Consider the following 25,477-nt stretch of genomic DNA (forward strand, 5'->3'; position numbering starts at 1 on the left):
ATAAAGCTGATTGTCAGGTTTGGGTTGGATTTTTGAGTCAAATACCTTAATTTACACTAGATCAAGTTCAACGCTTATCGGTTTGCCATGTTAGGTCATGTGGGGGGTTTTAGAACATGAATCCCACTCCAAGCAACCAAACCTAATCAATAGGTCAGCATTCCGATGTCAACTCTTAAAGATTCACATGACTTATCTATCATTGGCTTGACCTACTTAACTGATGTCTCGTAATCAGAAACAGAACATTTCCGTGTTTGAGAACATTGATGTGAAAAAAGTGCTAAATATTTAAAAGCAATGCTACAGAGCTCCAAACAGTTAGGAGCAAAGGAACATCTTAACATGCTACAATCAACACTACCCTCCAAATATTGTCCGAACTTTTATCTTCTAACGTGCTATGAGCGAAAGGGAGCATAAAATTGTGGAAGGCAATAAACAGTATGAAAAGCCATGTGAGAAAGATATAGAACCTTCAGAAGAAAATAAAGTGATGAAGGTATTATCAGCGTGCTGGTTGCAACTAACGAGTTCAGCTGTCTGGAAAGCAAGACCTGTATGTATTTAACTGATGATAAATATGTGAAACACTGATAAGGCACAGATTATAGAAAATTTAGAAACTATTTGAACTATCAAGGTGTGTCACAATCTGAACTACGATAAAAAAGTTCTCCAGATCCCAAACATTCAGGACATCTAACATACAAAGTCACACAGAATCAATATAAATCAAGAAAAAAAAAGCATTCTAATAAACATGAACTAGGCCAGAATCTCAAAAATTTGCACATGGTGAACTATATTCAATTAGATAATATTCTTGTATGTGCCATAAGGCCTTGTGCTTATGCTGAGTTACATAAGTTTTTTGACTGGAGGAAGAGACCTGACATGTATCAAGAATCTAAATACATATACTATGTAAGTAGATGATATAGATATTATTTCTTTTTAGTTTTTACTGTTTAGCGGTTAATAACATGGTCCAACTATGGGTGCTCTCACTTGTCACAGCAAGGAACATTTTCATTTTGGGTATTTTCCTTCAGCTGTTCCATAACTTCGTCAAACTTCAGAATCATAAACATCCTTAAACCACATGATAGAAACCCCTAGATTACTTGAGCAATTATTAGGCATTCATCACTTTCTCTGGAACTGCTTTTCCTTATATGATTATAATCATGCAGCAGGCATCCAGATGAGTAATAAAGTTGAAACCTATATAATAATTGTTAATTGTGACATTAGTCGACTTACCTAGAAGGGGCACATTTTCTTCATGTCACTACAAAAATGTATGGACATTGGCTAATAACTTGTTCCAGGAGATGTCAGCTAGTTAAGTTTGCGACATTTTTAATAAGTCCTTAATATATCAGCATCAGAAAACTAGTCTATAAGATCTAATGCTTTATTTTTCTTTAGGTGATTAAGTCCTACTCAGATTGTACAAGGCAGCTAAGCCAGCACCCTTTCAGCCCTATAGCCTAGCAGTTAGCGTAAGTGACAACCCACAGGACTTGATCAACCCACAAATTGCTCTTGACCATGCTACCAATTTTTGTCCACAAATTGCTCTTGACCATGCTACCTATTTGTGTCTCTCTGTGAATCCCAGCAGTTTTGCATCCAAGACTGTTCATGCACCTGCTGCATGCCTTGATCACAACATAAAACACATCCATTCCCCCATTTCCAAAATAGGTATTTGAGAATACCACAGAACCACATAATGTGGAATCCAACACATGATCTCTACTTAAGCAGGCAGGTGCCAGACCAACTAATAGCGTTTGGAAGATGAAATTTTTTTTAGGTAGTTAGCATGAATTTCCAAGTCCTCGAAAGGAATAAAATAAATTCAAGCAACAAACCTTGTGCTATTTAGTTGAAGTATATGAGATACAGGGCCGAAGATAGCAACTAAAAGACAAAGGAATGTTTATTTCTTTGATACTTTTAGAAAGCTCTACAGGCATTGGCATGGACTGAAGTAACAGTCTGCACTGGTCATACAATCCCATACCATACCATATAGGTAAGCTATTGATACTGTTATGCCCCTGGGTACTACACAGTACCCCAACATGGTACAACATGTCATTTCTGCTATGCCAGCACCAGCAGGTGTACCATGTGCTGGTACAGCTCCGATCCAGTTCATGTACAAGTATTAGTGCTTTAGATCATGGTGCCACATGTGTATGTTACTTTCTGTAAATACATATATTACCATACAGACACAAATCACACTTTAGTTTCATACCGTACCAAGCAAACAAAAGAATGCAAAAATGTGACAGATAGGTAGATATCTGCAGAGAATAGATAAAGCTCAACTTACTGGAATTATTAGCTTTTGGCCCCCACGATGTAACTCAAACCTCCAAGAGATTCCCTACAGAAAATTTATAACAAATACACTTAAAACAGATGGAACAGTGGACATCTCCATCCAGTTCTTGGCAAAATAAGATTTTTCTTACTGAAATGAAGATACATGATGACTGTTGCACCAAACTCAATCAACAGTTAACTAAATAGTTTATAGTCCAGAATCCAAAACAATTTGACTAAAACAAAACAGTTAAATGAGAGATATAAAATCAGTCCTGAATTTTATATTGATCCTCTATTGTTTGTGGCTCTAACTTGCTGAAATGCTGATTTGATGCATCTACCAACAGCTGAGGCAGAAGACAAAATTCAACACCATATCCTCCACGAATGGATCGAATAAAAATTGAATTATGACCTTAAATTTGTCATGCATTTACTTTTCCTGGAAAAAATTACGAAGAATGATGGTAAATAGCATCTATACTTGCCATTCTCACACGTTTTTCATTGAGATTGTAGTGCCATAACCATTTCTAGGATCCCTAGCCATTGCCTAACACTTTGTCATGGGATTTAGGTGGAAATAGAGATTTCTGATAGGAAGCAAAAATTTCCTTAGGCCTTGCAGATGAGATTTAGTGAAGGGCGAAAAGGAAGAATTCGTAAATTAAGCTATAAAGACTTTATAGTACATACTGACATACAAGAGAGGCAATAAGTTCACAAGACTTTTTTTTTTTTTTTTTACCAACAATAACCTGTGCTGCTAAAAATTCAATTACGTAGATCAAAATACTTGAAAACTTACAGCACAGACATCCCATGCTTCATCATATTTTACAGCGCTGTGAGAAAATGTTACAATTTGGGAAGGACATGGAGTGCCATGTTATTAAGAGGCGATAAAAAAATAAGCATCCAAATGCATGCTATGATTCTTGACTTAATGTGGAATTGACTCGGAAGATATCAACTAGTCTATGGTGTAAGCTCTGGATGTAAGACACATGGATAAAGGCAAACAGATAAAGAACAAGGTGTCTGGACAAAATATAAAGTATGAGATACCTTTGGACGAGGATGTTCTTGATAAATAATTGATCTATAATAAGGCTAGCTTTTAGCCATGAAGTGAGAAGCATAGAACTATCATGGAAGATAGATATTTTCCATGTGTCAATGAGATATTTATAACAGCAATTACAAAAAACCTGTTGGATGTTACAGTTGTTCCCAGGATTCACCCAAAGGTCCAGGAATGCATTCTTCTGACTTACGCAAATGTAATAAACGAAAAGAATCCATGAGCTAAGTGTCTACACGTAATGTATGAAGAACATTCCAATTATAATGTTTTATACATGCATATTTCAGTTGCCATACATGTGATGTAACAACTTGCTTAGATATGCAAATTCAGAAACACAAAACATGATCCATGACATATAAAGAAAGAAAAAAAAAAAACAGAGTAACTGGTAGGCTGAAGCATCAAACCAAATAAGAATAAAAGAAAGGTAATTGCATGCAAAAACTTGCTTAGATATGCAAATTCAGTAACACAAAACATGATCCGTGACATATAAAGACAGAAAAAAACTGAGTAACTGGTAGGCTGAAGCATCAAAACAAACAAGAAAAAAGAAAAGTAATTGCATGCAAAAATTCAATCACCTGAATGCCTATGTTGTAGAGCATCCGTACAGTACTAAAATCAGATATGCGTCTTCCACCCCCAATTTCAAAGTCAAGAGCAGTGCTGCAAGTCCAATTTAACACATGAAGAACCAAAATATCATTACATACTATTATTCAATCAGCAAAGAGTCCCTCCTTGATAATATGATGTAGTGGAAAAAAATAGATATAGTTTAGCAGCATGTCTTTTAATATGAAAATGTACGTAAAGATCAACAAGCACAATAATTTGATACTTCTGGAAATGAATTGAAGCTTGGTTTCTCTACAATCAAGGAAAAATAATACTGTGAATTTGATAGGCTCATCAGAGTTCTTCATATGTATCTAATGTTGGCAAGACATTTTCTTAAGTTCTATAAACTTAATAATTCTTAGCAAGATTCATCCATTAAACCTCTTCTACTAAGTGGAATGATTTTACTTAAAGGAGTCAATAAGCCTTTTTAACGATGAAAGGAAACTAAGGAAAATGAAATTTAAGCATGTGCTGCAAATAATTTACAAAAATAGAAAACAGTCAAAAAAAATAATATATTAAGTAAATGAATTCATAAAACAATGATGAAGATTTAGGAGGATATCGCTGACTAGAATGCCAATATTCACAAACAAACTTCATCTAATATAACTTGTGACATACAATGGCATGTACATGTTATGCAGGACCAGCAGAGGGTGGCCTATGTACTACATGAAGATGGATCTCCACTCGCAAGGTTAGACAAAAATCAGAATTTGAGTGACAAGATCACCTTATCATCCTATCACAGAGAACAGGATTCAAAACAAGGCATATATTTAAGTCCTACACATATCCAATATGACTTTTAAAGCTGAACATTGGTTTCGAGCATCCCTGAGGATGTGAGGAAACTGTACCTCATAGTTTTACAAGATTCCAGGTACGGCTGTAGCTGACTACCAAGTAAATCTCAGGTTTCAAATGTTGGTCTTATATATATATATATATATATATATATATATATATAAAAGATGGGCTCTGTGCTTCTCGAGAGGACAAGTTTCTACCCATCTCGAGTCTAAAATCAACAAAGAGACATCCAAATTAAAGATCCACATCATCTTTTCATATTCTCTAACCTATACATCAAGTGAGTGCAAAAATGATCGGTTAAAATGATATGAGAAATTGTTTTGCTATGATCTAAGCATTAAATCTATTGATTTTCCGTCTATATATGTTTAAAATGTGTAGAGCATGATCAATAAGATGGATTCTCAACTTAAATGTTTTATCATATATTTTAGCATGCTAGTACAATGAAAACCATCCATTTTTGTCTCTGCATGATGCATAGGCTAGAGAACACCAAAATAAGTGATAATTGGTTTCAACACATTTTTAGTAGTATAGATCATGAGCAGCAATAGGGATCTTCAATTTAAATGCCCCATTATTGATTTTGGACTCGAAAGGGATAGATACCATCATCCTCCAAGAGAAGCATAGTCCATACATGCATACATACATATATGCATGCACCCATCCAACCATCCATACATACATACATCAATTCATACATACATACATGGGTCATTTTACATACACATGTAGCTTGATGGAAGAAGAAATAGACAATAGTTACCAACCTGACATAAATCACCTAATCCAACCCATCAATCACATGGGTCAAGCACAAGTACAGCAAACTCAACCTGCTGGCAGGTCGGGTCATTTTAGGGCCACAGAGTTTCAACTAGTCATGTCAATATTATATAATCAACAGTCCCATTCTGAATAGATACACTCTGTTGGCTATTCGTTCAGTTTTTACATGGGAATTAAAAAGTAGGAGAGTACCAACCATCTGTAATGCATTAATCATTGAGACTTTCAAGCAGAGCATTTATTACTTATTTGAAAAATAATAAAATTGTCTACAAATTACATCATAGAAATTACTTTCTTTCACAATGTTATTTTGACATTAGCATGTAGTGGTTACTATGTTATAGCTTGTTTGTTTACAAAATGTTATTAGAAGTAGCAACAGATAGCTGAGAGGATTTGTAGTGTCATAAGTTTGTAAACAATAAAAGTTTTTGAAATGTTGAAGTGAATTGACTAAGAAGCACAAATTGACACTTTATACACTTGAAACAGCTAAATCATATTGAACTTCAGTATAACTCGTGAGGCTAGGAGCATATGATGTAGGAGAGAAAAGAAGAGTAGAAAGCCATGTTGTTATATAATAAAACAGGCATCTTGTTATAACAGATAGGACAGCATACAATTGGTCAGGAAAATCTAATTTAAACTGCATCAGAAAAATTCATATACCTTCCAATCCTACAAGCAACTCTGCCATGAGACTTGGAAGAAAAATGATAAGTATAATGGCCTGATGTGCCAAAAAAACTCGTCCCAAACTGCAAGACAGAGAAAGTCCATCAAATACTGAATCAATGACATGAACTCACCAAAGCTCAAGATGGACCAGCAAAAATTAGTATAAAAAGAATAAATGCTGAAGGTTTCATGATAATTCGTCATAAGAGCAACAAATACAGGATAAAGACCAAGAAAATGTAAACATGTTTTGATCAGAGAAGATATGTAAGATTGTATCAGCATCAAACTGATATTTTTCAGTAGGAAAGTCCTAAGTGACCATGGATCTCTATCACATGAAAAAGATGACATGGATCAACAAAGAAATAAGCATAAAAAGCATGAATGACCAGGTCAATGTAATGAAGCACTTTAAAAAGATTGCTGAGATCAAGAAAAGGAAATCAAGAGATTACAACCTCATACAAGTTTAAGAGAAAGTGGCTAATCCAATAACAGTGCAGTCCTAGTAAACAGAATGACCTTGTAGTTTTTCCAGTGCTGATAGAAAAACTTCAAGGTTCAGCTACGCACTAGAACAATCATGCTTGCATTTAAATGCAAATGGCTCATCACTTCCTCTAAAGCGCTTAAGAGAGCAAATCAAATTTCTATTTATCAATGATAGTTGCTACATTAGATTTTCTGAGATATGAAAAATGAAGAAAATAATGCTCCATGTAAAGTTCAGGCTATAATGGGTTCCAATTTCAGTTCAAACCAGATGATTAATCAGATCTTATTTCATTTTATGTAAAAGATAAGCATAAGAGGGTCAGAAAACATTCTGTATAAGATGTGAAAGAGAAGCAGATAAGAGATAGAAGAATATTACTTCAAATGGGGAACACGTGCACTCATAGGGTGCCCGATGGGGAGGGGAAGGAGGGGGGGAAGAGAGAGAGAGAGAATGTTCTGAGAAGGAAAGAGCAGAAGTGTGAGGGGTGGGTGGGTGGATGGGGAGACTAACTAAATAGGACAAGGAAAATTCTTGTGAGAGAGCATATGAGATTTCTCCAAAAATTGACCCATCCAACGCATCAGTCATAGTTCTATTGCCAGGGGATGAGATTAATGATGTATGTAGGTAGGGTTGGACATGGGCGCAAGCAACGCCCTCACTTGTCTAAGAGCCCCACATAGTCTTCCTTTCTCTTGTCCATTCCCTATGCCAAAATTTCCATCTCTTTATCTCCTCTTCCTTATCTTGCCAATGGCGCCGATGGCACCGATGATGTAGTGATCTGCAGCAGGGATGGTGAGGTGGGTAAGGTAGCAGCAATATCATATTCGATGCTATGGAAGTAGAAGAAGCTGGTGAGGAAGAGGTGCAAGAGGGGATAGAGAGCATGGGGGAGGAGAGGGGGAGAGCACCTAGTGGGAGGCCATAGAAGCTGATTAGGGGACTGGGGGTTGGGGATCCACGACGTAGGCAATTAGAATCAAAATCGAGATCTAGGGTTAAGAGAGAATCAAAATTGGCTCTAGGGTTCGCATAAGGATTGTAGTTGTGGGCAATGAACAGATGGCTAATGTGAGCTCTCTTCTCTCCTCTTCTCTTTCTCCCCCCTACCCTTCCCCTCGACGGTTGAGATACTTGACTTCTTAGGTCAGTTGGGCTCAGTTCAAATCGAGCCCTTTGGGCTTCAAGTTTGGACTCGGGCTTAGGCTAGAGCTTGAAGAGAATTTTCGAGCCTAGGCCCTGCTTGAAGCCTGATATTTTTTCAGGCCAAGTTCAGGCAGCATTATGTAAGGTCATTTTGAATTGAGGAAAAGCCCATTGTTGTTTTATTTCAAACTTTGGATATAAGACTAACTATTACCTATCATTTTCCTATTTTTAGTGAATGATTTTCATCTTTCTTCTTACGGCAATATGAAGTCTCCTCATATGGGCATCAATGTCCATAAAAGCGTAATATTTTAGATATAGCTTATGAACGAACTCAATCACAGCCTCACTGTCATAAAATAGCTAGTTTTGAATGTTCAACACCACTAGGGCAAATGACTTTCATATGGACATGCAAGCTTTAATTTTAAATTAGAGCATATATATCATTTTTGAAGCAAGGTAAATGCAGCACCAATTAAAGACAAATTGAGAGAAAATGACTTAGATGATTTGGACATGTACAATATAGGCTGAGAGATGTACCATTATGGAGTGATTTGATACATGTAGAACAAAAGAGTGGTAGAGGTAGACCGAAAATCATGCTAGATGAAGTAGTAAGGAACGACTTGATATTGTTACATCTTTCAAAAAGTATGGCCTAAACAGAGAAAAATGGAAGAAAAGGATTCATGTAGCAAACCCCAACTAGTTTGGGATTAAGGCTTAGCTTAGTTGAGTATATCATCTTTGAGACATGAATTTCTGGATACTTCAGCTCTCTAGCATTCTTACTATGTTGAAACTTTTGTTGGAAGAAGCAAGAATGAAAATGAGATTTCAAGTGAGTAACTATGAGGTGGGATGTTAAGAACTGCAAACCTACTAAGACATAAAAAGAAGGCAACATTAAGTTTATCTTAATGAGCACATGATTAAAATACATCATCCACAAGGCGGGCATATATGCACATTATCATCATCCACATTCAGCCTAAGAATAAAATAGGGAAGATAAACCAAGTTGTGATGTATTTAACATTAAAAACATTCTCGTCCAATTTAGGATACGATAACGTTATTGGAAACAAATTCCTAACATTTCCATTTAGGAAAGCCAACATATATGGAGCAAGTGCTGTTGGAGATATGCAAGCATATTGCAATAAAGCATGTAACATTTACCAGCATGTCCAGAAGTCATGTGAAATCTACTTATTTTCAGCCCTAAGGTAGTCCTGGGGAAAAAAATCACAGAGCTAATTGCCACTAACATTGTCATCACAAGAGTCATTGACATTATCTTGATTGTCCTACTATGATAGTATTTTTCTCCATCCCCTTGATCCATAGAATTTTATTGTGGATCAAAACTTTCCTCAAGGACATCAAAAAAGGCGCCACCTGTTTCCAAGCCATCCTTTTTCTCAAATACTACAATCACACAAGCTACAATATCTGACTTCAAAGGAAATGATGCAACATTCACTAATAAAACTAACACCCTAAGACTAAATGATGGGAAAACTGTTAGGAAGACCAGTAAGTATTACTTGAATAGGTCATTAGAGACTATAAACATACAAAAGATTAACCTGTGAAGTAGTTGCTAAGAAGTTATAAAGGAAATCAATATAAGTGGCAGTTGCTGAAAAATGATAATGAAAGTTTTGCAAAGAAGAGTGTTTTACATGTGTCAGGAAAAAGAATAGCACTTAAGTGACGAGTACTAGGGAGTAAATAAGTGGGTATTGGGATCTGATCGACATGACCATTAAAAATGGTTCTAAACCAAAGCTGAAACAGAGAAGAATAAAGAGCAGGACGGAGTTCTGACTGATCCCACAAGGACTAAAAAAGAAAACGGTTACATTCTATTTATTCAGTTTTTTCAAGACCTTAATACTGACTTAAATTTCATAAACAAAACTAAACCAAAAGGTCCATGTTTAGAGTTTCAAGGATAGTCAAACCTGGCACTCCCTTTTCTTGTGAAAAAAGAGTTCCTTTGTAGATGCCCAAGCAGATTTACAGCTAGTTGTGCTGAGACATAACATTTAAAAAAGAGAAACAGAAGCAAAATTTTTTAAAAAAAATATCAAAATAGACATATGAGCTTTCAATTTATGCCCTATGCAACCTACTTCACTATCCATGGCTCCCTAAAAAAATATGGGTCCAACTTTATGTGCCAAACCTAAAGACTTTCAGAGGAAAAAAATTGCTTTAAGATCAAATAAACCTTTTTCCATGAAACCAAATGGTCCTTAACCACACATCACCTGCACGCCTTAATTCCTTTATCAATCCCAAAAACAAGAGCTGCACAGCAAAATAATGAAGCAGAAGAGGCAAGCAACATGCAGAACGCAGTATGGCATAATCAATGATTATTAGATTGATTATTAACAAAGTGAGATAAACCCAAGTAAATGATAAATTCCTCAAAAAGTAAAAAGATAACTACTTCAATATGCCTAAAATACAGAATAGACCTAGCTGGCAAGGCTTATTACATCCATGAGAAAGATAAATACAAAATGTCACAAGGATGCTACTACAATATACCTTTACTTCTCCAGCAGCAGAAGTTTTTTCATCTCGCTTTTGCCATCCAACAGCGATACTTGATTCTGTTCCTAAAACAAGTTGTATCTGAAGAAAACATGGGTCAAGAAACATATAAATTCATCCAGCCTTCATAAAAGTAAAGAAAATATACATGGATGATTATGCTTGTTATACAAGACAAGTTGAAACCGCAAAAACATAAAGAGGAACACAATCAGATAACTCTTTAAAAGTGATGGTCAAATGACTCAAATCAGTGCCAGACCAGATGGTAAACCAAGGTATTACATGTGAATCCCCACCAATGTCTTTTCATATGGATGCGTCGAATTTCTATTCACTAGAAGCTGTTTCCTGGTAAAACCTCTACATCATCATTAAAACAAAACGACAATAAAAGAATGGCCAAACCCTCAGGTCTCTGAGAAATAATTCATACAAGATATATTAAACAGTATGTGTTAGTTACTGCGTTTGGGAAAGAAAATGAGCATGATTCATCTACTCCTTTGAATAGCCTTCACATCCTTCAAAGATTTATTTGAAGTATTGATCTACTTTACATACTTCTGAAGTTTTGAGTTGGGTTTTAAACAATGTGTTCTTTGGCTGCTAAACAGCAGGACTGAAGCCCATTAATATGAAGAGTGGGTGCATTTACCGTGGCTAAGGCAAAAATCTGAAAATCAGGAACATCAACAAGATGCTAAAGACTGCCAACTTTCCTGGCTCACCATCAGGACCTGTACTGGCTTTCTCTATACACCCAACAATTTACCTCAACAGTAACCATCCTCAGGGCATAACACCATCAAGTTTTGTCTTAAATTCTTTCTTTCAAACCAACCAATACACTCCTCAAACTCTTTTGTAGCCCTCAACCCCTCCTCTAGTTACATTTCCATATTGTCACTTAGTATACAAAACACATGAGATTTTTATAAACCCCCAAAGACCATGTTTTAAGTCTTGAATTTTGAGACTACTTAATATGATATAGACACTTCTTTCGTAATCACCCAAATGAAGGCAGCCCAATTCCAATTTTCACATACTCACCTTTTAGACTTGGAATTCATGAAACTCTTCAATGAGGCACATCAAGAAGCTTTATGTCTTAACAAGCTACATAAGTCAAACAAACTCCTGTTAAAAGAGCTTTTTTTTCCTTTATTTCTGTATATGCCTTTGAAAGATATTGAAGTCCCTCCCACATGCCAACTCCTTCCAGTCAATTCTGCCATTCACCCAGCTGAGTTTGAAATCATTCGTTCTGCTCATGGACCGAGATGTCACTAAGGAAAGTTACAGTAAAACACTTTCCTTTCCTTGTTAATCAAAGATCGGCTGTATCTCCTCCAATTCTTGATTTGTAAGAAATAGCACCAACTCCTTTAACAAGGGCAAATCAATATGTGCTACAATATATTGATGCTAATTTGATGGTAAGGTCCAAGACAAATTGAGTATAGGTGCAGTTAGGGACATAACCAATTCAATTAGGTTTCAGGGTTAAGGATTTGGTCATACATATGACCACCTTGCTCATTAGAGTGGTTCAGGATCAGATCTTGATAAAAGAGAGAGGGATGAGTTGCCAGGGTTATGATTTTTGAATTGAACCTGTTTATGTACAATATCAGAAGCAGGTAGGATTTGTTGGAGTAAGTCCATTTTTGCAAAGTTCTTGGTTGTAAGATTCTAAAAAATTGTATTCAAATAGGGTTCAAGTTGAGTCCAAATCAAATCAGAAATAGCATCTGATCATAGGCCAGAATGTTAGCATAGCAAAAGCAAAATCAAAAGAGATGCAAAAGGAATGTGAAAACAATAAGATAAATAAATAATTCAATGCATACGTTTCCAACAGTTGCTTCTGATAGATGTCGTGTCCAGGTGTTTGAAAGATTGACTGATCCATCTCTCAAAGAAATTGTTAACCCAGCAGTCGCTGTTGAGTGAAGTGAAATGTGACTGACAAATGCAGCATGATAAAATTCAAATTATTTGTATGCACTTACTGCAGTCGTAAAAGAAAAACCCAAAATAGATTGTACAGATGATGTAACTGTGGGAATGAGAGAGAGAACTTAGAAAAATAAATCCCTACCGAGACGTTTGTACGCCAATAAGAGACCGTAGACCAGCTGTTGCCATGAACTCTATTGAAGCAACTGGGGACACCTGGTGCCGCAGCAAAGCTGTTGCAGCACCAGCTCCAGCATTATCAGTGACTCCCAAGTTCCCAGCAATGACAACAGTGTTGCGCTTGGATACCTGTGACTGAACCTCACTAACCATTGCCATTCTGTCATGAAAATCAAACTTTAGGAGATGGCTAGAAGACAGTAGACATATAGAATGACTGACCATAGTGGATATTTGTCTTGTACAAACACATTAAAGGCAGGGAAGCAATTGGATGTTAGTCTTGTACAAGCACTATGACCATAGTGGATATTTGTCTTGTACAAACAAGAAAGTCATGATATAATGTATCTAGCATAATGCTTCCTTGGTGAAAGAAGGCAGAGGAGTATCGTTATGACGTTGATGATATAGAATTTTTTCAGCACTTACAATAATGGAAACTAACAAATCCATGTCATAGATCTGCTACTGATCAGGTAGGTATTTTACAAAGGCAGTAACATTTAAGGCTAGGTGCTTGGTCTAACTCGAGTTAAGCTGAAATTGGTCTTCATAGCAGGAAACTTTTAACGTGTCATGCCCACTCCAAAATCACTCAAGAATGTCACTCCTGCTTCCTAAGTGCATCCTATCATAAATCTGTTTTGGGAGATCTACTTCCAAGCACCTGCACCCAAATCTGCCCCACCTCCTACTTAAGGGTTCAAGCCTACAAGCTTAGCCAACTTAAATCAATGAAGGATTAACTCTTTGAGCCCAATCAAACTTAATTGTACTTAGTCTTCGATATCCAACCGTGGTGAAAATGTGTTTAGCTCTTTAATCCCAAATACATGGATTTGGGTTTAATTTTCTTAGACCAATCAAGACAAGATATACCTCCAAACTGCAAAATGGGCAAGATAACCTTCAAGACCCTGATTGGAGTTAAGCTACATGACTTCAGAATGCATGCAAGAGCAAGTCAAGTCGTGCATTGCGGCAACCAGAAACTAGAGTGCTTAAGAATTTCAAAAGAAGCACTTATGAAGCAGTTGTGGGTGTGATATCTTGGCAAGCGAGGCATCCTAGGTAGAGGATCTAATTGCTAAGAACTGGGCAAATTTATGTGAGAAAATATGTATGCAATTATGGCATATTACGTTTTAATCATCAGATTAAGGAAAAATATTATGCCTATTAAGATTTTCATATATATTGATACAGAATCAATTAAGTAGTTAAATAGACAAAGCAGCCATATATTTTGTTTAAATAGGTCGTTTTAAGCATCATATGACTGTTAAATAGTAGGCTGAACATTCAAAAAGTCATATCTAATAAAGCCCAAAGCATGCTTGACCTACATGCAAGTGTACGTGAAAGATAACTATACATGCATGTAAGTAGAAGAGACCTACGTAATGTATAAGGCTGGAAATGGGCCCGCGCCAACTTTAGATCGAGCTTCAGGCCAGGTCTAAAAAGGTCTAGGGCGCACTTGGGCCCTAAAAGCCATGGCCCGACTAGGTCTTGGGCTCGATTCAGATCTAACCTTGGCCCACCTCGAAGCCAACCCGACTACAACCCGATGCTCAAGACCTTAAAAAATCCTGTAGTGCCCTCTCTCCCCTCTCTTTGATCATCTCCCTTTCTTCCCCTCCCCTCTCAATGCCCTCCCCCCCCTCTCTCTTCAGCAAGACTCGAGTTTAAGGCGAATCCGTGGGTTCAGGCTCGAGTTAAGGCTGGGGCTAGATCCTGAAAAATCTTTTGGGCCTAGGCCTAGCCTGAAGCCCCATATTTTTTGGACCAAGGTCAACCCATCCTATTTGAACCCTAACAGTTTGAAGGTCCAACATATGGCTTTAGAGAATGCTTCACGGCTAACATCTTCGCTCTTTCAAATAGGTAATTGCAACTGATTTTTCGAGTGGTTTCCTTTCTACTTCACCGAGGCCTTGTGTTCCTATTCTCTATCCTTTTGTCACCCTTCATTCACTCTAGCACCATCATACTCCTTTGGATTAATTTCGCAGTCAAGATATTGTTCTCTATCACAAGAATGTAGAGCTTCTCAATGAAAAAGGCGGAAAGCAAGGCAGTAATAGTGATGGCCATTGTAAGGGACGAATGAGGTGGTGGAGGGAACAAAAGAGTATTTGTGGAGAGACATGCAATTAAAACACCAATCCATGGCCACACTCTTTTTCCCTCATGAATTCAAATCACACCTCCCTTGGCAACTTGACACGAGCTGCAAGCTTTCTTCCTAATAGAATGACTTCGGGAGGGGGATTGACCATGTACTCAAACCTTCTTCCTCAAAATCTTGTGCATAATTTACCATGTCCAAAATAAACTCAATAAAGATTAATATATTTTTAAATATTTCTCACCAAAATAAAGACAATTAATGATTAGAAAGTATATCAAGATTGAATTTTGATGAGACAAACAAAGCAAAATGCATTCAAGGTAACCCACTCAAAGAACCTAATGTGATAAGAAGCAAATAATGTGAAGACGTTGGAGAGTAGATCACTTCAAAGCCCACTTAATGAAGGATTCACATAAGCAAAGTTTAAGGAATAGTCAAAGAAGAAGAGTGTCATAGAAAAGAATGGGAAAACAAACATTGAAGGTCCAATAGTGAATAGCAGTGCTTAAGCAAGAGATGAAAGGAGTGATGGGATGGAAGAAGAAAAGCAGGGCCCTTGGTGATATAGGAAAGCAGGAGTCCAACCCTAAACAAGTCACTGTCACAGGTTGGGAAAACTAAAGCTTTACTTTAGGCCACATGGTAGACCTACACAAGCATGCATGGCTCCTTGGCCCCATATTATACCATCTTTGTTTGATTCATATAATATTGGTAGTACCACTCCTCACATAATTTTTTTTACAGGCATTTAATATCTCACCCTCTTTTGCAAATCAAAGGCTAACAAAAAGAAGAATGAGAATGAAAATATATCATGCCTTCTGTCTAAAGATGCTAAAAAAAAAAAAACTAGAATGTAGTGATAGGAATGAAACTGAAACTGGTAGCAAAGTTTTAAGTCCCGACGGGACTAGGGGCATCCTGGCTGTCCCATTTCTATGAGAAAATGGGACCAAGACGGGGTTAGGACTCCAAAACCCATCCATATGGGGAGAGAGGAAGAAAGAAGAAAGCATGAAAGGAAGAAAAGATGAAGAATAAGAAAAATTGAAAGAAAAGAAGAAGAAGAAGAAGAAGAAAAGCAAAGAAAGGAAGGAAGGGTGAAGACAAGAACAAAAGGTAGGAAGGAAGAAAGAAAACAGAAGAGGAAAAAAGTAAAAAAGAAATAAAGGAAGGGATAAGAAAAAGAAATAAAAACAAAAGGAAAGGATGGTAGGAAAAAAATAAAGAAAGAAAGAAAGGAAAGAAAGAAAGAAGAAAAGAAAAGAAAAGAAGAAGGGGAGATAAACGAAGGATATCTATCAGGATGCATGACTGAGACAGCCGCTGAGATGGAGCAAGACAGCAGGGCGTCTCGTTCCATGGAGAAACTGGGACACCCCCATCCCACGGAATCTAAAACCTTGACTGATAACGCTTTGTTTTATACCCCTTAGGCCTTGAATAGAAACCAATAGAAAGAATTATAAATATAGTTATTTTGTATTAATGGAGCATAGTCTCCAATCATCTAACGAGGGTGAACCTTGGTGCAAAGGTAAGGTTGCTCCATTATGACATGGGTGTCAAGAATTCAAAACATGGGAACAGCCGCTCCGCGTGCAAAGGAAAGGCTGCATATATTTGATTCTTCCCAAACCCCATGGTGGCAAGAGCCTCGTGCAATGGCCCACCTTTTTTAAGTCGCTAGTCATCTAGCGTGCATTCTCACTAAACAACTAACTGCTTTTATCACCCTCAAATCCAAGTTCTGTGATGATTGCAAACTAAGATGTTCTCGTAAGAAATTAAGTACCCTCCTAGCATCAAAGAATAATTGTGCCACTAAAATTATAAGCCAGTAATCAAGCAAACTGCATCACATGATGCAATATATATACAAAATGGAAATATATAGAAATTAAAAGTTTTAGAATCAGAAAATAAATTTTGCTATGCAAGAAAATAATATTTTCTCAAATAAGCAAATTAACAAAAGTGAAATCAACTTTTCTATGCAAACATGCTCAGACATTCCATGGTTATAGATTGCCATTGGGTTTCAAAAAATAGAAAATTAGACAGTTTTTGTGAAATCTAATCATTTGAGTAAGAGCAGAAAACAATTCATAAAGCTTGTCAATAGTTAAATATGCTAATAAAGGAACTTTCCAGTACAGGGTACTGATTATATATGCTAATAAGCAATACTTTCTAATACTGGCTTGTAATCCCACATCAGCTATAAATTTAAACATATAGCTCTTTAAATATATCTATGTTAAACTAGATGATGCATCTCCTACAATTTATCCAAACAGCATTTGCCAAATTGATATGAGGAAAGCCACAATTAATGAGTTATGTTTATCTTTTGCAAAGTGATCTTGTGAACAAAAGAAGCAGGCTATAACACAGCTACAGAAGTTTGAAAAAAATAAATAAATACTAGACCAAAGATAAGAAAAGTACAACAGAAAACGTAGATGACAAGCAAGTTGTACCCTTTCATGATGCCACGACCGCTTAGATATCGTGGCAAAGAAAAATTAGCGATAATTGAACCAGTTGGTCGAGCATGAGCAAATACCCTCTCTTCCTCTTTGCGACGCTGTAACCTTTCCAATTCTTCCTTAATTTCCTCTGGCCTCTTCAACCTTGGACCAAGCTCCAAGCCCGAGCTCAGCCCTTCCATGCCATAGATATCATATATTTGTCTTTTGTTCTCATCGCTTAAGATCTCATATGCATCACGGATCCTTTGAAAATTTTCCGTGGCAATATCCTTCATCTATAATAAAGAAAAAACAAACTCATGATGCAGAAACTGTATTCCGTGATACATGAGCATGATAAAGCATTGTTTAACAAAGCAAATATCATATGCACTTGTCAAATTGGATTATTTGCTGTAGGAATTTCCTTCTATAATCAAAATAAAACTCAAAATGGATATATTACATGCTACAATAATATGAATTTCATAGTTCATCATAAAAGAAAATGAGAAAATTGAATGCATATAAACATGCATGATATTGGTAGGCCCAAGCAAAGTACAAAAAATAGGCATAACTAAAACCCATGGTACTATTAATACAGGTAATCTTACATCTATAGAATGTCACGGTCATCTCTACAGGGTGGTAAGCAATAGCTCAACAAGCAGGAACACTGTGGTTCCTGGCACCAAGCAGACTCTCGTACATCTTGATTTTAAGAGAGTAATCACAAGCATTACATCAAACTAACTCTGTATTTGATCCGCCAACTGAAACTATTTTTAGTCAGTTGACAGTTTGAAGGTTTACCCGCTTGCTATCACATATATTCAGAAATTATATAACTTTCTTTTCAAGCCACTATTAAGTAGAAGGGAACAAAACATGATTGGAAAAGATGAAGGGAGGAAGAGACAATGAAACAAAGCACAGTTACTTTGATCCTGTTCCCCTCTTCATCACCACCATAAAACAAACTGATTAGTAAACTGCTTCAAGCACTTGCTTCATGCTTTTTGATCAATTGCTGCTCATATTCATGCAAGTACATTTTCCAATTTTTATTGCTTCCACTATTTCTAAACCAGTTGTGCCACCAAGTCCTGGGGAAATGTTAGACATTAAGGTGGAATTCCCTTATAGCAAGGTGGCAATCCTTTAAGATAGGATATCATGAGAGAATAGATATTTCTATTATAAATAATTTGATGATAGAGTTGTATCCACTAATCTCCATTTTGATGTGATCTAAAGGTACAAAAGGTATGAATTTTCATGGCATTCCAATACGCAAGAGTTTGTTGAAGATCTAAAGGATGATTTGACCCTTTGATTAAGCATGTGTGCATGTGCAACAAGCATTTTTATCATGTGTTTTCGCTTATACTTTATGCTAAAACTTGGACAGATTGCTCATCCATCTCTTCCTTTTGAATCATGAAGTTGGAAGATTACCACCAACCATTGCCCATTGGATCTGAATTTGTAGGTTTTTATTTGCACAAGTCAGATGAATGGTTTTTGAACAATCTACACTTTGATTATGCATCTGTTTTGAAAAGCTTTTCATACTACATGCAGCCAGAATCACAATCATCATGGTGCTTGATCGTTATGTCCTAGACACCTACATAGAAATTCCTCAACAATTTTTATCAGGTCTAACTGCTAGACCAATCGGAAAGTCCTTCAAAAAGAACCCAGTATTTTGCCAGTGGTTCGGGGTGCAAGGTTAGACTTTCTTGTTATCATAAGCTTTAATTATTTAAGGAAACAGTGGGATATTTTTCAGATTTTCAAGTGAGCTACACATAGCCCTCAAAAGATTATGCCGCTTCAGATGTTATCTTCAGCTGCCAGCAAATAAAAGCAAAAATCTAGCAAGTTAGCGTGCCCTTCTATATAAAATTGTTACCGTAATAAAGAATATTATATAGATAAATCATTACTGGATTCTAACACCTACTCAGATGCCATAATTCTCGCTTTATCGATCAAGAACAAGAAAATAAAAAGCTTCTCAGCCCCCAAATTATCTCCTTGTTCTATAAATTCTTGATTATAACCAATAATTAGCCTCAAAATACTATCAGAATCTCATCTTAAATTACGCATAAAGCTTTTTCAATAGAACACGAAAAAAGAATACACGATATCATGTAAGTCGTCAAAATGCAAGAACTACATGAAGCAGAGAAGAGATAGAGAGACAGAGAGCGAGAGCATATGATACGAGGTGTTTGTGATGAGATCGGGACCTGAGGGGCTTGGTACTTGTCGGGGTGGTAGATTTGGGCCCATTGGCGGTAGGCCTTGCGGATCTCCTCGTCGGACGCGTCAGGGGAGACGTGGAGCAGGGCGTAGAGGTCCCTTTCCGGCGCCTGCTCATTCTTCTTCATCGCTCCCCCCTCCTCCCTTTCTTCTCCTCCTTGGATGAGAGGTTAGGACAAAAGGAAAGGGTGGGCGTGAGCGAGGCCTTTCTTTCCTTTTCTTAGTAGTTTCTTGGGTGAGGGTTTTAGGAAGGTCCGGGGGGTTTTGAGCCCCTGAGAGGGAGCGGCGGGAGGCACGTGTGCATTCGGCGGTGCGGCGCTGGCGCACGTTCCGCCCGAAGTGGCTCGATTACCTATCACCAGTACCGAGCACGCTAAAATAACGTCATTGATTTTGTTTCAAAATTTTAACTGCTTCATTAAAATCACGTTGAGGAGATTTTAGAGTAAAAATCATCATTTCGTTTTTTATGATTTGAGATTTTTAAATTTTTAAATTTTGAGATTTTTTAGATGCTAGGTTGTTAAAAGATTTGAAAACAAAAATTTATAGAAGAAATGTTAGACATCTCGAATTTGGATCAGACCGAACTCTTTGGTCTCAGTAGAGAACAACTTTCTGTGAAAACCGAGAAAGCTCGTGCTAATAAAGATCGACGGTTATGGCAACACTGCAGTCAAAGCACGATCGGCGTAATTACCGCCGCATGCTGCTCACGCGGGAGGTTTTCACGTTGTAAACGTGCAGCTGACCGTTATCTTGCAATTAAAGTACGTCACGCCAAACTAGATAACGAATCAGTATACTATCCTATATAAATAGGTGGCTCGAGGGTCCTAAAACAGGCTCATTTGGAGACTCCTCTCTACAAAATTTCTCTATTTCATGTTGTTGCTCTATCATTTTGACTTAGGCATCAGAGGGCCCCGCTGAAAACTTTTCGGCAAGTAAACTTCATGTAGGTCATCCTTGAAGGCGACCAGTTTTTCCTCACCTCGATTATCTCATTCAGTTTGGTTCTCACCGACTTTAAAGTAAGTCGAGCCATGCTTCGACCTTAGTTCTGGATTTAGCGTCAATAGATTGGCGCTAGAAGAAGGGTTAGCTATACCACCACCAAACGAAGGGAGAAATCATCAATATGAGGTTACGAAGGACTCGCAGTGCATCTTATACCTCGCAACATTGTACTTCGACCTCACGAGGTTCATTGCAGAGTTTGGAACATGCCCTATCGGTACAACCCGCTATTCTTGTGAACACTGAGCAATTTAATATGCTCGCACAAAGGTGCAGGCTTTAACCACGACAATTCAGGGCTTACAACAAATAGCAGTGCGGCTGAAACCAGTCCGACCGAACCTGTTTAGTCTAGTCACCATTCCCAACAACCACAGAGCCACACGTGCCAAATTAGCCACCATTCTTGACGCCAAAGCCCAGAGCGATCTCGCCAAAGTTAGCACATGTGTCAAAGGGGTCCTAGTCGGCATAGGAAGCGAAGTACTCCAAGCCCCTATTCCGACAACGATTCCGCTCCGAGTCTCTTGTTTCCTCACTATACGGGGCCCTTGCCTTAGCAGGAAGTCGACCTCATTAGAAAAATCGAGAAGATGGGCCATCAGATTCAGTCCCTTATGGGACATACTTCGAAGACAAATAATGACCTCAACTTCAGTACAGAACCCTCCTTTTCTCGGCAGATCATAGAGGAGTCGATCCCACATCGGTTCAAAATGCCTTAAGTAGAACTACATAATAGCACCTGTAATCCTTTGGACCATTTGGAGAGCTTCAAAGCTCTTATGATGTTGCATGGGGCCACCGACGCCGTCCTTTGTAAATTTTTTTCTGCAATCCTTCGCAAAGCAGCTTGGTTTTAATTTTATGGGCTTCAGCCCGGATTTATTCATTCTTTCGAGCAACTTGAACATCTTTTTATGGCACACTTTGTCTCCACTTGAAGATAGCATCGTGGTTTTGATGTGTTGCTCGATATCAAGCAAAAGAAAAAATGAGTCCCTCGTAGATTATGTCAACCGCTTCAATGCAGCGACATTGAAAGTCTGCGACCTAGATCAGTCGATCGCGATGTCGGCAATGAAGGACAGGCTTGAGGCCGTCTTGTTTTCTCTTCTCCTTGGAAAAGCGCTTCCCCATGGACTTTGCCGAGATGTTGGCACGAGCAAAAAATATGCCAACACGGAGGAAGCCATGGCCTCCCATCGCAAGTCTGCTGAAAGAAGACCTAGCTGAGGAGGCAAAAGGAGATACGAAGAGCGAGGTGCATCAAAGAGTACTTCACCCCTAGAAGAAAAGAGCTCACGATGACCAAAGAGTCCTCCTCTAAAGTTTGAGAGGTATACCCTCTCAATGCATTGAGGACTCAGATCCTTATGGAAATCGAAGGCCGAGGATACCTGCAGCCTCCACATCGGATGAAGGCAATAACAAACAAAAGAGATAAGAAGAAGTATTGTCGTTTTCACCAAGACCAAGGGCATGATACCGAGGAATGCATCCAACTCAAAGACGACATTGAGGCACTCATTCTATGTGGATGGTTGGATCGGCATGTGCATGCTCAGCGTGATTGAGAAGGACCTGCCTCAGCCTCCAATCAGCCACCCCCAAAGCCAATCGATAATCACTCGACATCAGGGATTATCAACACAATCGCTGGCGGTACTTCCAAGGTTCCAAGCACCTCGGACAATCGAGCCCGGTAGGAGGCCAAACCTGCTTCGAAGAGACAATGCACAGGAGATGTCATTTCTTTCTCTGACGCCGATCTGGGAGGAATACAAACTCCTCATGATAATGTCATGGTTATTTCTCTTACAATTGCAAATTACAATGTAAAGAGAATTCTAGTTGATAATGGAATTCAGCCGACGTATTATTTTATGATGCCTTCCAAAGATGAAGCTACCATCTAAGCGACTGCGAAAAGTCAATACACCTCTAGTCGGCTTCTTGGGAGATTCTGTTCCATGGAAGGTATGATTAATCTGCCGGTCACCGTGGGACAAGAGCTCAAAACAACATTATGAGGTTAGATTTTCTGGTGGTTTGAGTTCCCTCATCTTACAATGCAATATTGGGCTGACCTGGCCTCAATGCTTTTTAAGTTGTGGTCTCTACCTACCATTTACTCATGCGATTTCCTACAAGAAGCAGAGTGAGAGATATTCGAGATGACCAAATGTTAGCTTATCAACGCTACATGACCACCCTTAAAGTAAAAAAACCAATGAAAACTCTATCTATTAAAGGGTTAGATACAAGGGATGAACTGAAGAAACAACAGAGAGAACCAACCGAAGAATTGGTACATGTACCCTGAGGAAAGAACTCGACCGAACTATGTAGATTAGCTCGAGCCAAGATGAAGAAAATCAGGCTAAAGTGATCAACTTTCTCCACACCAAGACTGATGTCTTCGTCTGGTCGGCCACTAACATGCCGGGAATAAGTTATGAAGTGATCGTTCATAAGCTCAATGTGAACCGGGCATACCAACCTGTACGGCAGAAGAAACGGAACTTCACCATAGAAAGATAACAAGTCATAGACCAAAAAGTTGGCAAACTTTTGGAGGTCGGCTTTGTTCGCAAGGTGAATTATCCTAACTGGCTGGCCAATGTTGTACTTGTCAAAAAAGCTAATAAAAAAAAATGAGTTTGTATTGATTATATCGACCTGAATAAGACTTTTCCTAAAGACAGCTTTCCACTTTCGAGGATTAATGAGCTCGTGGATTTGACCTCGGGACATCAGGTGTTAACCTTCATGGATGCATTCTCTGGGTATAACCAAATTCAAATGACGTCCGAAGACGAGAAAAAATTAGTCTCCCTTATTGATAAGAGCCTTTACTATCACAAAGTCATGCCTTTTGGCTTAAAAAATGTAGGAGCAACTTACCAAGGGCTCGTCAACAAAATTTTTAAAGAGCAGATCGGCCAAAAAATGGAGGTATATGTAGATGACATGCTTGTGAAAAGCCAAGCAGCAAAGCAACATATAACCAACCTGGAGGAGGCTTTCATGGCCATTAGAAAATTCCGAATAAAGCTTAATCCAACAAAGTGCACTTTCGAAGCTACCTCGAGCAAATTCTTGAGATTTATGGTAACACAATGAGGCATCGAGGCAAATCTGGAGAAAATCCGAGCAGTACAGAAAATGCGGCCATTGAGACTGTCAGAGAAGTTCAACGTCTGGCTGGTCGGATTGTAGCACTTGAAAGATTTATGTCCAAATCAACAGAGCACTACCTCCCATTCTTCAAGGCTTTGAAGCATCCAATAAATTTTCAGTGGACTGAGGAGTGTCAAGTGGCCTTTGATCAACTAAAAGAGTATCTTAGCTCATCACCTCTCCTTACAAAGCCACAGGTCAGAGAAATGCTTTATCTATACTTAGTTGTTTCTCCTTATAATGTAAGTTCGGTCTTAGTACGAGAAGAAGAAAGATGTGAGAAGCCGATCTACTATACAAGTCGGATCCTGCAAGATGCCGACATGAAGTATTCCAAGTTGGAAAAGACTGTCTATGCCCTCACCATCTCCGCTCGAAAGCTCTGGCTATATTTTCAAGCCCATTCAGTCATAATCCTAACCGACCAACTAATGAAGCAAATTTTGCAAAGACATAAAAATGCAAAATGATTGGCAAAGTGGGCAATGGAGCTTGAAAAATTCATCCTTGAGTATCAACCTCGGCTATCAATTAAAGCACAAGTGTTGACGGACTTTCTGGAGGAATGTACCATTCTTGATGAAGATCCTTCTGAGTTCTCCAAGAAAAAGAAGACTACTAAACACCATAGATCTTACACGTAGATAGGTCATCAAGCTCAGGGGGCAGCGGGGCTAGACTCACACTTACTAGCCTAGATAGAGTAATTATGGAGAATGCACTGCAATTCGAATTTCCAACCTCAAATAATAAATTTGAATATGAAACGCTTATTATCGGGCTCAAGTTTGTTAAGGAGCTCGGCATTCAGCAATTAAAGGTCATCAGTGACTCACGGATAGTTGTTGGCCAAGTGCGAGAAGAGTTGAGGCTCGGGCGTCATTAATGATTAAATATCTACAAAAAATAAAAGACATCAATTCGGCTTTTCATAGCTTTGACATACAACAAATTTCTCGAACAAAAAATGCAAGGGCCGATTTGCCGTCAAAATTGGCCACCCGGAGGGTTGTCAAGGCGGAATCAGACTTATTGACAGACCACCTCAGAATGTAGAGTCTAAAAGCCCGAGCTAAGAAATCTGGTGCAGGAGCAAGAGCTGAAGGGTTGTCTTCCGCTAGAGCTGACAAGCTCGAACCAGCCCGTGCCGAGGTATTAGCCTCGAATGATGATGGACAAAAAGAAATGATTGCAGCAGATGGCTGGGCAAGGATGACCCCCTTTGGAGGAGCCGACTTAATCGGTGACACAATCTCGACCTCGGGGTCGAGCTCCACATTCTCTGTTCGAGGTACCGGCACCTTGGGAGAGACCTCGGGAACCAAGGCCTCAAGTGCTGCTTCAGTAGGAGTTGAGGAGGAATTCTCCCTTCAACTTCTTCTTTTGAAGGGTTTCACCCCCAGATGCCACGATTGCTCCCTTGCGCATGGCTTTTCGGATCAGCGCTAGATCGGTCTCCATATAGCTCCCTTCAACTTCTTCTTATGAGGGGTTTCACCCCCAGACGCCACGATTGCTCTCTTGCACATGGCTTTTCGGATCAGCGCCAGATCGGTCTCCATAGCTGCAACAACTGTAAGATCAAAGACAAGGTTAGATAGAAACATAATGCTAAGGAGAACAGATAAAAATTATGAACA

The 25,477-nt window shown here is 38.4% G+C and overlaps 1 protein-coding gene across 6 annotated transcripts in view; it reads right to left on the bottom strand.

Annotated features, from left to right (window-relative positions):
- OWL1 (DNAJ heat shock N-terminal domain-containing protein) overlaps positions 1-19,984 on the bottom strand; it is a 30,742-nt gene extending 10,758 nt beyond the window's left edge. For 2 of the 6 annotated variants that reach the window (XR_015976483.2, XM_008788740.6), the window contains exons 1-9: positions 19,622-19,875; positions 17,367-17,653; positions 12,703-12,900; positions 12,452-12,566; positions 10,590-10,676; positions 6,356-6,444; positions 4,024-4,108; positions 2,354-2,407; positions 477-557 (exon numbers count right to left, since the gene is read on the bottom strand). Coding sequence is in view for 2 of the 6 variants with exons in the window: in XM_008788740.6 (XP_008786962.4) it covers positions 477-557; positions 2,354-2,407; positions 4,024-4,108; positions 6,356-6,444; positions 10,590-10,676; positions 12,452-12,566; positions 12,703-12,900; positions 17,367-17,653; positions 19,622-19,762 (1,137 nt within the window). In the remaining 4 variants the exon portion in view is untranslated. Of the gene's footprint in view, positions 1-476; positions 558-2,353; positions 2,408-4,023; positions 4,109-6,355; positions 6,445-10,589; positions 10,677-12,451; positions 12,567-12,702; positions 12,901-17,366; positions 17,654-19,621 lie in introns of all 6 variants that reach the window. The other 4 variants (XR_015976484.2, XM_088718649.2, XR_603742.6 and 1 more) reach the window with 3 other exon arrangements.
- Between the last annotated feature and the right edge of the window lie 5,493 nt (positions 19,985-25,477).

The sequence above is a fragment of the Phoenix dactylifera genome, chromosome 3 (genome assembly GCF_051530095.1).
Source record: "Phoenix dactylifera cultivar Ajwa chromosome 3, Ajwa_hap1_PhDact_Kaust_v1.1, whole genome shotgun sequence".
Classification (NCBI taxonomy): domain Eukaryota; kingdom Viridiplantae; phylum Streptophyta; class Magnoliopsida; order Arecales; family Arecaceae; genus Phoenix; species Phoenix dactylifera.